This window comes from Silene latifolia, chromosome 2 (assembly GCF_048544455.1).
Source record: "Silene latifolia isolate original U9 population chromosome 2, ASM4854445v1, whole genome shotgun sequence".
Classification (NCBI taxonomy): domain Eukaryota; kingdom Viridiplantae; phylum Streptophyta; class Magnoliopsida; order Caryophyllales; family Caryophyllaceae; genus Silene; species Silene latifolia.
The window spans coordinates 197,667,566-197,682,410 of record NC_133527.1 but is presented as its reverse complement, the minus strand read 5'-3'; the positions used below and the strand labels follow the sequence as shown (position 1 = coordinate 197,682,410).

General features: G+C 33.9%; 1 protein-coding gene, 1 long non-coding RNA gene and 1 other non-coding gene across 3 annotated transcripts; 1 reads left to right on the top strand and 2 right to left on the bottom strand.

Moving 5' to 3' along the window:
- Window positions 1-3,773: 3,773 nt before the first annotated feature.
- Window positions 3,774-7,620, top strand: LOC141644323 (BTB/POZ domain-containing protein At1g67900). The gene is made up of 5 exons (XM_074453816.1): window positions 3,774-3,948; window positions 4,073-4,425; window positions 4,648-4,717; window positions 4,925-6,157; window positions 6,787-7,620. Exons 2-5 carry the CDS (start codon window positions 4,367-4,369, stop codon window positions 7,270-7,272), a joined length of 1,848 nt encoding a protein of 615 aa, XP_074309917.1. The 5' UTR covers window positions 3,774-3,948; window positions 4,073-4,366; the 3' UTR covers window positions 7,273-7,620.
- A 2,084-nt stretch (window positions 7,621-9,704) lies between these two features.
- Window positions 9,705-9,788, bottom strand: TRNAL-CAA (transfer RNA leucine (anticodon CAA)). Its single transcript has one exon. It is a non-coding gene; the product is annotated as a tRNA-Leu (tRNA).
- Window positions 9,789-11,510: 1,722 nt separating this feature from the next.
- LOC141644322 (uncharacterized) lies at window positions 11,511-12,568 on the bottom strand. Its single transcript, XR_012544005.1, has 2 exons — window positions 12,459-12,568; window positions 11,511-12,076 (listed from the first exon to the last, which is right to left on the bottom strand). It is a non-coding gene; the product is annotated as an uncharacterized LOC141644322 (long non-coding RNA).
- Between the last annotated feature and the right edge of the window lie 2,277 nt (window positions 12,569-14,845).

Sequence of the window (14,845 nt, the reverse complement as noted above, 5' to 3'; positions counted from 1 at the left end):
TTTATCAACTAAATATCATCATCACTATTGTCCATATATATATGGATGGATGGATGGATGGATGATTTTATGGTTCATATCAATCAACTACTAAATGGCACCACCTCCATCCTTGAAGGGTCACTCTCTTTATTCACCCGACTCATTATGTTTTGTGTGAAACTAATCCGAGTAGTGAGTAGTGACTAGTGACGGAGTCAAAATTTAATTTCAGCTGAAACAAACAAGTTAAAGTAAACATGAAAAAAATCTGAAATTTTAACTAATTAAAGCTTCTGAATTTTTCCGTGGCTAGTAGGGCACCATTGGTACTAACGACAATTTGATGGTCAGGTAGACTCTTTTCAAGATTGGTTTTTTCATTTGGAGAGTTAGAATCAAATTCTTGATGACTCGTTTAGGATATGAAAGTCCTTATCATTAGCACCAGCCAACTTTGCTAAAAAGAGAGGACGTTTTTTTTTAATATTTTTATAATCCTGCCAAAATTATAAATTTCTATTGACGCTAAATCCTACTACATGTTTAGATTCTAAAGTAATTACTTTTACAATTGAATTGTTTACCCAAATAGAAATGAAGTTCATAATGGTGTTATTATCTCTTCTAGGGTACGAAGTACTACCTAAGTGTGCGTTATGCTGCCAAATAAAAATTAAAGGCTGGTCTATGTCTATTAAGGATTAACCAACAAATAGTGGTGCATGCAGAGTTGTAGTATGAGTCGACCAACAAAATTGTAACCCTTTGGAGTTGCCAAAAAACATATATAACCAACAAAACAAATTAAGGGGCCTTCAAAAAATTTAGGACCCTTTAATAATACTTCTTTTCAATAATTATTGCATAAAATCGTTATTTATTGAACGTTTATTTTATGTTAAATATTTAATTTATTGATAATAGTAACCAATGAATGTTTAATCAATACAAAGACCATTTTACGATATAAGACGGTTGTTTTTTCTATAACCTAATAACAACATTAGTGATTACTGTATAATACAAGGGATGACAAAGTGCAAAGGCTAGATGACAATGGGTTATAAAGTTATGTTAATCATGTTATTATAATAATAATATTGTAATTCTACAAAAGTGTTAATTAATTTTTAAATCTTGCTTTCAACCACTTTAAGCCAGTCACAATCTATAGCTCCATTTTGCCTTTCATCATCATCATCAAGGGAAATAATAAATACTCCGTATTAAATAACAACATATATTGATATTGTATATTTTCGAAATTGTTAAATTTATATTTTTTGTATTATTAATCTTTACATCAATTTTTTAATATGAGTGGGCTACAATAATGAATGGAAAAGTGGAGAAAAGGAAGGTACGATGTTTTGTGTCTTTTGATAGTACACATTTCATAAACTCTAAGGAGACTGCCACAATTCGATATCTATCCGTCTAAATTATTTGTTTATCGTTCGTATTATTTAATTAATTGCATAAGTAATAATTTAATTAAAAATAAATAAATGAATTGAACGAAGGTAGCAATATAAAATGAGAACTTTGTGGGAAAGCTCTACCACGAGGATGCATGGTTTTTTTTCTTGGTGTCACGAAGATGCATGAATTCAACTTTCAATGCTATGAGCCTATGACTAATGACTTCATAAGTCTAAGTGCTTATACTATTTTGATTTACGCAAAATCTCATTGAAGACGGCACGTATCCGTCACTTTGGAGTGACGGATACCATTTCCTCTCACAAATGACCCAAATAGAGGAGAGAGGGAAGCACAAGGGGTGCCCCCACCTTGTCGGCTCGGGTGGGTAATTTTTGGGTTTATCAAATTTTGTCCGGGTCGGGTCAATTCGAGTTCAGGTTAGCTATTATCTAATTATTTAGGATAATGCACTGTGTGGAACAATAAATATTTTTGGTTCGGATCATATTGATGTTAGATCGCACACGGGCCTGTGCCACACCCGTCGAGGAGGAGAGAGTGTCCAGTTTACAAGTCCAAGGAGGTTCCATCCCAAACCAATTGGCAACACTCTTCTCTATTTCTCCGATGTGGGAGACCTACATGTGATTCTTCACAATTCATCAGGTAAATTCGGATTACGGGCTAATCATTGATTCTTAGGTTGGATGTGGTCGGATACAAATTGAATTATTCGGATTAGGTCCTTTAATTCGGGTAAGTTTTAGGTCTACTTGTAATTAGTTGAGAGAGTACAACCGTTCAACAAAATAATCCCGAACAGTAAAAAGGAATTATAGGAAAATCGAGTCGTAATCATGAAAGTGTAGGTCCATGATTAGCACGTGGGCTTGGCCTTATAGTCATTCTTGCCTGGCGTGGAGCTCACAAACAGTAAATTAAATATTAATTATTTTTCAATTTGCTATCACTAAATTTATTAAATGAACAAATTTATTTTCAATTATACCCTTTTCTTTTTATTTTCCATTACTATTTGTTAGATGTAAATTCAACCGCAAAATTTCCTAGACTTTTCTTGACACTCTTAAATATACGGGTCACAAAATAGAGATATCTTATAAGTTAAATCAGTTCTTTAATTCTTGTCAGTTTTATTCAAACCATCTTACTCCAACACATGTGTTATTTATTTGTGGAAGGTGATAATTTATGTGTTATTAACTCAGTTCGAGGTACTTGGCAAATTCCTTGAGAAATTTCTAGTATTATCAAGGATGTGAAATTAGACCTTCATTTTTTCGATGAAGTGATAATTAAACATTCTTTCGTGCCCAACAAGGAGTTCTTGACTTCATGGCTTTCTATTGGACATTCATGTCAACTCTTTCGAGTGGTTTGATAGCGGTGGCTTCAACTTACCTCCCTCATTCGAAAGGATGAGATAGGTTGGTCATTCTATCCTGAGATCAACCTAGTTTTCTTTCCTAATCAAAAAAAAAAAAAAAAAAAAAAAAAAAAAATCTTACTCCAACACATTTATTTTGCTTATTTATCGCGTGTCTAGCACTTGAAATGTCTGATACGATAATACACGTTGACAATAAATTTTAAACCACGTATAGGAAAACGTTGCATGCAATAATATATCGTGCCAGGACTGTCCGACACTTAAAACCGAGTCAAAGTAATATAATTTCAAAGTTAATCATGCCTTCTAGCTACTTGTGTAATTGTGAATTTACCACTACTATGATTGATTGGCTTAGGTGGGTGTGGGGATGGGTTTGGTGGGTTACACTTTTGATGAGATTTGGGTGGTTTTGAACAACTATTGCTAAGGTTAAATAACAAGTGCAAGTCCAAATCAATAAACCAAGTGTGGAAATTTGACTTAAATTCACATTATTTTTTTTTATAGATGTTTGATCTTATAGGTAATTGTCATTTTGACCTTTTTCTATAGCATTTAATTTTTGGCCTCCCCTAAAAGTCTTCTTATAAAAAGTTAGTCTTGCTTAGAACGAATATATCCGTAAGTTTAAAATGCTTAAATATCATACCAAAAGGTTATACAATTGGTCTCCCTTGTGACGGGTTACCATTTGTGGCGGATATTTTGTGAGATAAAATGGTAACAAAATGGGTTAGTGGAGAAAGGGGACCACATGAATAGTATTGCAGAGAGAGAAAAAGTGGGTACTTTGTGAGGTAAAATGGTATCCGTCACTCAAGAGTGACGGATATGTGCCGTCACAAATGAGAATTTGTGAAGGTTATAAGTACAAATGTTTTGCTTTTTTCATTCATTTTAAGGTTAAGACGGAAATGGTGTCTTAAATGATGTTTTGTCTCCTATAAAATCTTATTATATTTTTTTATATATATATATAGTATACATGCACACACACCAATATAATAACAAAAACCCACCACTCAAAAAAAATCCCTCCTTTTTTCTTGGATTCTTTTATCATCATTCATTCATCCCAATAAAGATATATTCTATCATAAATTTCCATTAAAGCATCTTGCAATTAGGTAAAAGTTCTCAACTTTTTTTTATATAGTTTTATGAGGTGGAAATTTTATTGGGATTTCTCCATTTTTGTTGTTTTTTTATACAAACTAACCAAAATTTTGTTTTCTTTTTCAAAATTGGCAGGAAATGAATGCACAAATGTTACACTAATTTTAGTGGAGTTACATAAATAAAAGTATTTTTGTGTATGTTTTTTTTTGCATAAAAGAAGCAAAAAAAAGCAAGTGCTCTCTTTGTGCTATGTCCTTTTGTGTTGGTGTTGGTGTTGGTGGTGTTATTCATATATTTATTCACATTTTACAAAAATGAATTTTTCATTTGTTATCAAATTGTTCAACTGTAGCCCATGCAATTTTACAAAACTTTAATAAACTAAATTACTCAAAAATTTCTTAAATTTACATTTATTATCAAGCAATGAAGTTCATGAAACTTGGATCTAAGCCTGATACTTTCTACACTACTGAAGCTGTAAGGTTAGTACTCTCTATTTCCAATCCCTTTTCTTTTTACGAGTTATTCAGAAACAACCTCTATGTGTTCGAAATACGGTTTTAAGTAAAAGGTCAAAATTGTATTATAGAAATCTTTCATTTTGTTCTAATGAATTCTTTACGTTTACTTTTAGATCGAGTTGCAGTATACAAAAAAAATATGATGTATTTGGCTGTGACTGATTAATGTGTAACATGAAACAGGTCAGTCTCCTCAGAAGTCTCCAGTGATCTCATAATTCAAGTAAAGGGCAATAGATACTCCCTGCACAAGGTAAAATATATATAATACTGTATGTTAATATACTCCCTCGGTTCCAGTCATTTGTTTATCATTGATTAAAACATCCTCATACGATAAAAAAAGGTAAAAAAATGACTGAGACGTGGATTTTCAGTTCTTTTATGTGTAATAATTCCTGCAAAATTTGATTACTGCAAGTTTTAATTTTTTTTTTTTTTTTTTTTTTTTTTTTTACAGTTTCCGTTACTGTCAAAATGTTTAAGGCTACAAAGACTATGTGCAGAATCACCAGATTCATCACCACACCAAATAATCCAATTACCAGATTTTCCGGGCGGGTCAGAGGCATTTGAGCTCTGTGCAAAGTTCTGTTATGGCATAACAATAACCTTAAGTGCCTACAACATAGTAGCGGCACGCTGTGCCGCAGAATATTTACAGATGACCGAGGAAGCGGAAAAGGGTAACTTAATTTACAAACTTGAAGTATTTTTAAACTCTTGTATACTTCATGGTTGGAAAGACTCAATTTTAACTTTACAAAGTACAAAGGCTTTTCCTGGTTGGTCTGAAGACCTTGGGATTACTGGTAGATGTATTGATGCGATCGCTACACACGTGTTACGCCACCCTGAAAAAATCAGTCTTGCTCATAGTCATTCTAGGAGAGACGGCGGTGGTGGCGGTGGTGATGGTGGAGAAAGTGCGAGGCATAAGTCGAGTAAAGGGTGGTGGGCAGAAGATGTGGCAGAGTTAAGTATTGATCTGTATTGGAGAACAATGATTGGAATTAAATCGGGTGGACGAGTAAAATTAAGCTTAATTGGTGAAGCGTTACAGATTTACGCTTCTAAATGGCTTACGACGAAGCAAGTGATTCCTGATATTGATTCGGATAAAAATGGGGAGAAATTGGGGAAATATCGATTATTACTTGAATCAATAGTTAGCTTACTTCCTGCAGAAAAAGGCGCTGTTTCCTGCAGTTTTCTGCTGAAGTTACTAAGAGCGGCGAATTTGCTGAATGCATCTGCATCATCTAAGATGGAATTGGCAAGACGGGTTGGGCTTCAATTAGAAGAAGCGAATCTAAAAGATTTGTTAATACCGTCTTCATTAAGTGAAAGGCGGTATGATGTTGATTTATTCATGGCTATTTTAGAGCAATTTTTGTCACAAGGGCCAAGTCCGCCGACAAGTCCCCCTAGAAATAAGGGAAGGTACGATAGGAGGACGAGGTCTAGATCAGCTGAAAATATTAATCTTGAGTTACAAGAGAGTAGACGGTCTTCTTCCGCGTCTCATTGTTCAAAATTGAAGGTTGCCAAGCTTGTTGATGGATATCTTCAAGAAATTGCTCATGACAAAACTCTGTCTTTGTCTAAAATGATTGCTATTGCTGAAGCCATACCGAGTTTTGCTCGTATTGATCATGACGATCTTTACAAAGCCATTGATACTTATCTTAAGGTATATTCTATTCTTCAATGCCTTTTCGAGTTATAATTTCATATTCGCGAATTCTTGTTTAAGGTCAATTTCCCCTGAATTAACTAGTTTACTATGTAAAATAGTGAATGTCCCAAATAATTTGGGTAGGTTACCAAATCCCGAGTTAATTTCATATTCGCGAATTCTTGTTTAAGGTCAGTTTCCCCTGAATTAGCTAGTTTACTATGTAAAATAGTAAATATCCCAAATAATTTGGGTAGGTTACCAAATCCCGAGTTAATTAATTTCATATTCGCAAATTCTTGTATAAGGTCAATTTCCCCTGAATTAGCTAGTTTACTATGTAAAATAGTAAAGGTCCAAAATAATTTGGGTAGGCTACCAAATCCCGAGTTAATTTCATATTCGCAAATTCTTGTACAATTGGGTAGGTTACCAAATCCCGAGTTAATTTCATATTCGCAAATTCTTGTATAAGGTCACTTTCTCCTGAATTAGCTAGTTTACTATGTGAAATAGTAAATGTCCCATGTCATTTGGGTAGGTTACCAAATCCTTTGACCTTCACTAGTTTGGTTTCAAATCTTGAAATGACATTAAGTTAGGCATAACATTTAAGACGGTTTTAAATGATGATTCATGTTCAGGCACACCCGGAGCTCACTAAGAGCGAAAGGAAACGTCTTTGTCGAGTACTAGACTGCAAAAGGCTATCAGTTGAAGCATGTATGCACGCTGCGCAAAATGAGTTACTTCCACTAAGAGTTGTTGTCCAAGTCCTTTTCTATGAGCAAGCTCGAACAGCCATGGCGGGTGGTAAAGTTACCGATCTACCCCCCAACATCCAGGCATTGTTAGCTGCACAGGACGATGAGTCGTCAAGGGCAGGAGTGGCATTAAGCACTAAATCAGGAATCGACGATCAATGGAGTGTTTCAGGTCTTAAATCACCAAACAGCAAGCTGTCAACTCTTAAGATGAAATTGGCAGAAGATGATTTGGAAGAACATTGTGCTCTTAAAGGATCAAAGCTTAAGAATTTCTGTTCGATTCCGAGTCGTCCTAAGAGAATGATCAATAAGTTGTTATCTATGAACAAAAGTAGTAATGATCAAGAATTGAAGAAGAATTAAGAAGAATGCACATGGCTCCTTTGTTAAGGCACAAATTCTTACTTGTGAAGGTCGCCAGCTTTGTGAAGTTTCCCAACCGTTTTAAATAATGTTGAAAAGGAAAAAAGGTTAGGAGACGTCGGAGGCTTCTGACCGTCACAAGTAAGAATAGTTGTTACGGAGAGTTTTTTTGGCTTAAATAGTTATATATTTTGAATTTTGGAGGAACAATTACACTCCCTATTGTATAAATTAGTTTAGATGAAAATTAAATGTGCATTTGTTATTGTAGACTATTCTAATAAGGTAAGGAAAATATTTGGGATAATGAAAAAAAATACTCAAATTATTCTCATATTTTCTACCGTAAACGGTTTGTTCGTAGACGACATTAGGACAGTAGACATAATTCTTTCAAATTTGTGGCAACAACTTATTCAAATAGTATTTGGTAGGTAAATGAAAACACATATGGGACCATAAGACAGTTGTGTTTATTTTTCCAAAATACTTGCCAAAGAAAAATGTGTGTGCATTATTAGAAATAAACCATGTTCACATAACTTTTATATTTATATGACAAAATTTATATGTGGGTATAGTAGTTCTGAAACTTAATATAAAAAAATCTTATAATCTCTTCGCACCTCATTTTCCATTTGGTTTAGATTTATGTTCATACATCTACCGGACCATCAAACGGGGTTCGAACCTTGGCTTAGGTATCAAAAATATTGAACCTGACCCGTAAAATAAGAATAAGTTTTTTGAAGTTTTTAATTAAATTTTTCGAATTTTTTTCGAGTGTGCTTTATATTATTATCATCCACACTCTAAAATTTTTCAACCCCCTAAACTCAAATCCTGACTCCGCCACGGAAATTCGACCAAACCGGGTTCAATGCTTGACTTAGCTAGTAAGCTATCAGATATATTAATCCCGGCGGCAAAATAAGCTGCTAAGAACAACGTATTTTCATAAATTTACTAAGGCTCGACTCGCTAACATGTCTCAAATCCGCTAATTGGATCACTTGTCTCAGTTGTCTGTGAGTAATAAACTTATCGTGGAACCCGACACGCGACACGTATCTAGAGTTCTAGACCAAGATCATCAAGCTAAATTGCAAATCTGTCTCATTGCATTGCTGTCGGTTTAATAACACTAAACGTCATTACAAGATGTGATTATTGGAATTATATGTTTGGAATTAATGAGATCCGATCAAAGATTATGCTTAGCTGGTGTAAATTATGTTCTACGAGATTCTGGCCAAATACGATAAATAAGTACGTTTCTTCTAAGACTGTAGTATCCGTCTTAAAATAAAAACAGGTCAATTAAACTTTCACTTTTTCAGCATCCTTTGTCTGTCTTATGACATATTTTCGATATTTAAACTCGTTTGAAATTTAAGACGTATATCACCGTCTTAAACGAGAATTCGAGACGATAAATAAGGTACAGAAGAGAATAAGAAAGCATGGGAGACAAGATTTATCTTGGCAGTAGAAAATGTGATATCTTTGTCTAACATGCTTAAGTAATTGATTTCTTAAACGCATGTTTTGATTAGATCTTAGGACACTATCTGACCAATGATTAAGATAAGAATGTTAATGTTTATTAATCAAGTTAATCATGTAAAATACAAAGGATCTACGTATTAAGATAAATATAGAAAGTATGATTTGATTTAATTTTGTCATTTCTATGTGGACCATTCAAGTCAATTCCATTTTAGACAACGGCAATTTTGAGTTGGCCTTTAGTTTTTAAATGTTATGTTTGTAATTTAGCTAAATAACAATTGGAGATTTGTTCAGGAGTAGCGATGGCAATGGGTCTAAGATTATGTCTGAACTTTTTAGGTATTATATTGAAGGGTTGTGCAAATCTTTGGACCCAGCTGTGGAATCGAGATTTTAGCTTAGTAAAGGCGAACGTATAATAGTATAAGATAAATCTGAAAAAAATTTAATTGTTTTAACATCAAAATGTTTATTGTTCAGCAGGGGCGAGCGTCCCTACTAGCCCTTTCCTAACTCCGTCATTGTTTGGACCCGTAATCATACTTTTGCATCCTTATATTAACTTAAGGCACATAATCTGATAATCATACTTTTGCATGTTTAAATTAAGTTAAGGAACGTTTCATCCCACCCGGCATATATACTATGTAGATAATATATGAAGTAAAATTTTCGATTTTTTCTGACGTTTTGTAGTATAACCACTTCGCCCCAGCTGAAATTTTTCGCCCCTGCTAGTCTAGAATCCTGGCTCCGCCACGGTGATATTGGTACTCGACATCTTGAATTATTGTTTTCAAATTATGAACAAGGCCGTTTTGTTATCATGTGAAAATAAACCAGAAGATTTTATTATTGATCTTGTATGGCTTTAGGCCCAGAAAATAAACCAAGCTCGAGCCAATCAAAAAATAAAAAAATGTCAGAAGTGGGATTTGAACCCACGCCCTCTCACGAAGACCAGAACTTGAGTCTGGCGCCTTAGACCACTCGGCCATCCTGACGATGTTGTCCAAAGAGTCTCTAAATAATACATAACCTTTTCTTCTTAGGTCCAATAGTATAGGCTCAATCATTCATTTTAAAGTGGCTAAGCCCAATGACGGAGAGCAACATATTGTGCTCTGGGCCTAGTTCCCCCTTGATGGGCTAATCAACCGCTTCCTCTTCCTAGCTCTTAGTTTTTTTTTTTTTTTTTTAGGTGTTGACGAGGAGTATCCCCTACCGATAGCTGGGGCAATCTCGTTCGGGATACTTAAGGCAATTTAATGGGTTGACCCCTCCCAAGTTTGGCTTTTTTATTCGCAAGAGTCAGGAATCGAACCCCAGACCGCTTGTTTAAGAGATGAGAGCCTTTACCACTCACACCAGCCAACTTTGGTTCTTCCTAGCTCTTAGTAAACATCACAAATTCTATCCGTCGTACGTTCGACAAGAAAAACATAACCATTTTTTTGGATAAGTAGTGAGTAGTGACCACTTTTTATAAGGTCCATTTTTTAAAAAAAGTGACAACTCTTTAGCCAAAAATTATGAAAAAACCGTTGTACAAGAGAATTACTAAGTAAACATAATAAAAATAGTAGAAATCACAATTATTATGTCATCCTGGACTTGAACCAGAGACCTCGCCCGTGAAGTAAATCATCACACCTACAGTCCAATCAATTTGGGAATAATTAATAGATTTCTTTTTGGGAGCGATTCATCTTTCCCAAACTTGTATTAGTAATAACATTACCATAATACCATCACGGCCGACCAATAAGGTGTTTTTTTGGGTTCATGGATTCGGGCCCTAAAGTGTAAATAATGGCCTTATTTCTATTTTTCTTTCATATCTGAGTGGTGCGCGTTCGAGTCTTATGCGCGACATTTTTTTTGCTCCCAATAGTTTAGATGAGGAAATTCTCAAAAATGAACGTAGATTTATGTATTCATGTTGAATTAAATTGCGTTCAAAATCATAAAAATAATGATAAAATTCAAGACGGTAAAATTAATTAATCATGTGCATCCCCTATATACTAAGAGAATACAAATTTTTCAAAGTTTTCCCTCCAAAAAGCATCAAGTTAAATAAGGAAACAAAAATACTTCTTCATTCAATTATCATCATTTCATCAAAATATAATCATTTAATCAAATAATAACATTTTCATTAAAATGTAAATTATAATCTTTTAATTAAAATAAGATAAATTCGCTATAATTTTATAAACTGTAAAAGTTCTATATTTTTATTGTTGTTATTATTATATACTCCCTCCATGTCTTGTTGATGTTCCACTTTATTAAAATACTCCTCACATATATTAAAGAAATGGGAACATCATTAAAAAACGGAGGGAGCATTAGAGAATGAGCTGACACATACTTCGTATAAAACAAAACGTTAAACTGATATTATTAGCTCCGTCACCAAAAAAAATCATTAAAATAATTTGAGAAAAATTATAAATTATAATCACTAGTTTTATGGTAAAGAAAAAAAAAGATTTTTTTTTTCTTAGATACACATTTTATAACTTTACTAAATTTTCTTGATTAGTGCACAGTTCAATTTTTTGTTTTCTCATATCGAGATACAATGAGGTGTATGACAAATTAATAACGAGCCAGTTCAAAATATATAAATAATAACTAAAAATAAAAACATTTATATATACCGCACATGTGCGGATCTACACTAATTGTATTAACAAATAACAAGTATTCCGTCTTAATTTAAATTAAAACAACGGTAATATATATTAAATATTAAAAAAAGCACGATCAATTTAGCGATCATGCTCATCAATATCATACATAGATCATCAACAAGATTGTCACTACATCCAGAAACCAGATACACACAAACACATAAATAATAGATCGGTTTTTCTAACGTGTACTCTAGAAAAGAAAACCGATAATTGATATATTCCACAAATTAAAACGTAGGAAATAATATCCATAATTAACGGCATTATCAATTACTGAGCTTGTATAAAATTAGAGTTACTGCTATCATCGGAATTGCCCGTCTTAGAACAAGTAGTAGTAGTAGAAGGATCCATGCTCTTGGTTCTTTGAAAGCTCGGAGCCCGATGAAGACGACACCGGAACGAACCGGCATGGGTGGTTGGTGAGCATAGACAATTGCCTTTGCTACTTCCATAACTTGGTTGTCTAGTTAACCCATGGCTTGACCCTCTTGGACTAGTTTGCATCTCTTTTGCTCCTGGAATTTCCACTCTCATTATTCCTTCTTTATTCTCCATTTTTTGTTTTTTTACAACAAATTAAAATCCTGCAAATATAATAAAAAAATTACATTAGTAAATACGAAGTACTCTGTATTATTTATTTAGTTAGAGATCAGGTGGTTAAACGATTACCCCGGCAAAGGAAGGATTTTCAAAATCATTTCGAAAATCCTTCCTTTGCCAGGAAAAATCTTACTCCCTCTAATTCAACCGTCACAATAAATAATCTGTTGAGTTGGAGGGAGTATTAAACTGAAAACTATTTGATGACTAAATGATCGCCCTTGCAAAGGAAGGATTCTCGATACCCTTTTTTTGCAAGGGTAAATCGTATTAAACATAAAACTTCATAATAATTTGTGTACTTGATAAAAGTATTCAATTTGTAAAGTGTAAAATTAGTAGAAGGGGAGAAAATGAGCATACAAGAAAAGGGTTTTGATTCTTTTTCACTCTAGCTTCTTATTTTCAAAACTTATGAGATTATACACTTGACCTTCTTTTATAATTGGGTAAGGGAATTAAAAAAGAAAAATGATGTTGATGTTTTGTCCGTCTCACTTAATTGTTTATCTTTGTTTTTTCACAAAGAATAAAGAAAGACAGATCAATTAATTGGGATAATTTTTATTGGATGACAGATCGACAAATTTTGCATCAGAAACAAACCTAATATTTGAAGATAAACAAACAAATAAGACACTGAAAAATAAAATAGGTTAACAAATGATCGAACGGACGGAGTATTTGATTAAATGATAATGACACTCAATGCAAGATAAGGGGAAGATAAAGAGATGAGGAGAGTGGAATTATGGGGATGTAGATCACGGGCATGACTATAACAACAACAACAACATCATCAACATGGACATCCCACCTAAAAATTGTCCACTTTAAGCCATGATAATTCAACAACTTTTATTATGGTTATCTACTCTATGATTGTGATTGGAGTCTAGTGGGAATTAGTTAAAAGGTGTATAACTAATGATAATGTATTAAATGAAATTAATATTAATAATTCATTAAACGATTTCCCATGAAAAGTGATGAGATATTACAATTTCCCATGAAAATATCATTTAATACTTTCTATTTTTGGTTTATTATCCTATGCCTAGTGGGCATAGGATAGAAAAACCCTTCATTAAATTACTACTAAAAGAATTAATTGTATGTCTAATTTAGTTGATATTTCCTTGTCATCTTTAATAGAAAAAATTGAAATTTAATTAGATAAATTAACAATTGTTCCGGGTGTAATTCCGGAGCAGGATTTGTTACCACGTAAGCTTGGTGAATGATGTCTTTGCTTGACTCTTCCTTTCTTCGCTCTCCAAACAATGAACAAACCGAGGCTTCTCGGCTTGATGACAGAGCGTCTTCACTCCGACGCTTTCAAGTCGATAAACTTAAAGAGATTAAGTTGTGTGTTACTTGGCAAAGTATATTGTAGAGAGATAAGGGAGTTTATACCAGATTAACAGTGAGTTTATGGATGTATTGTGGATTATTCGATCGTTTTCTCAATGAGGATTGAGGAGTGTTTATAGACTTTCACCTTTTGTCACGTAGTGGCCAAGTGGCAGAGCAGGTGGAAAGACTGTTCTACCCTCGGCCGAAGGACCCATGGCAGGCCGGCTGGCCTGGTTGACTCCATGCCGAGGACTTGGATGTGAGTACGCGGATATGCCTCCTGGCTAGTTAGTTGCCCAGCCGAGACCCAAGTGACAAAGCCGACAGTTGCGTCGGTTAAGGTCATGTCTAATACGTTGACTTTCTGTCTTTTGGCTTTGACTTTGCTCAATATGTTGACTCGGTCAGCGGGTGCAGAATATGCCCCATCAACAATCATTCATAACCTTTCGAGTAGAGACGTGTGTTTAATGTTAAAATGTTAAAAAAAGAAAAAAAAGGAACTTTATGTTATTTTGATTCAGCGAAAATTTTGTTTACATTAAGTTACTGTAAATGTTCTGTAACATTGTATAAAAAGTGCATTCAACTCGATAAGCTAACTAAACTGCGAATATCATTTGTTACTTTTCTCGAAAAATTGTTATTTAACTCTGTATTTAACTAGTTGACCAGTTAACCTGAATCTAAACATAAGTTAAAATAATATACCATGAAATAAAATCATCTCATTTTTCTTTAACAACTTGAAAATGCACTACTCAACCAATAATTCATTGGATAATTAATTAACTCATTTATAATTGGATTGTGATGAATTCTTCTTTCATTTTCCTACTTCCCCCTCCCTTTCTCAATATATAATCATTTTTTTTCAAGTATGAAGGATAATAGATTATAGAGGTGCATGCGATGAGTGATGGCTCTTGGTACAAAAGTCTTTTCATTAAAATGGGCCTACCTTATCATTATCATGGAAGACATTCTTATTGAGGGTGGGCTTGCGTTAATGGTTAGATAAGACAATAGTCCACTATCTCATATATGTACATACTCTATACTCGTTTGTCTTAATTATTTGTTTATTTATCTAGCTCAGATTAAATAATCGGGACAATAGAAGTAATTAGGGTTGTTGAACGGGCCAATTTGAGAGTTATTAGGGTTGTTAAGTGAGTCGGGTCAGCTCGACTCAGCCAGTACCTCACGGCTAAATTTTTTTTGCTCAACATGCCCGCTCCTCCCCTCGAGCGAGGCTAGTGCCACATTTTCTTGTCCCGGACCGATCCTAATGCTAAAAACATAAAATAAAATAGAAAAAAAGGTGGCCTAGTCATGCCTAGCCCGCTACACAATGGATTGTGCTCAAGCTGGCACAACACTAACCCGACTCC

Bases quoted from the DNA above. Each gene is read 5' to 3' on its own strand.
- LOC141644323 (XM_074453816.1), top strand. From the start codon at position 4,367: ATGAAGTTCATGAAACTTGGATCTAAGCCTGATACTTTCTACACTACT. The intron at 4,426-4,647 runs GTTAGTACTCTC...AACATGAAACAG, and splicing joins TACACTACTGAAGCTGTAAG to GTCAGTCTCCTCAGAAGTCT. The intron at 4,718-4,924 runs GTAAAATATATA...TTTTTTTTACAG, and splicing joins ATAGATACTCCCTGCACAAG to TTTCCGTTACTGTCAAAATG.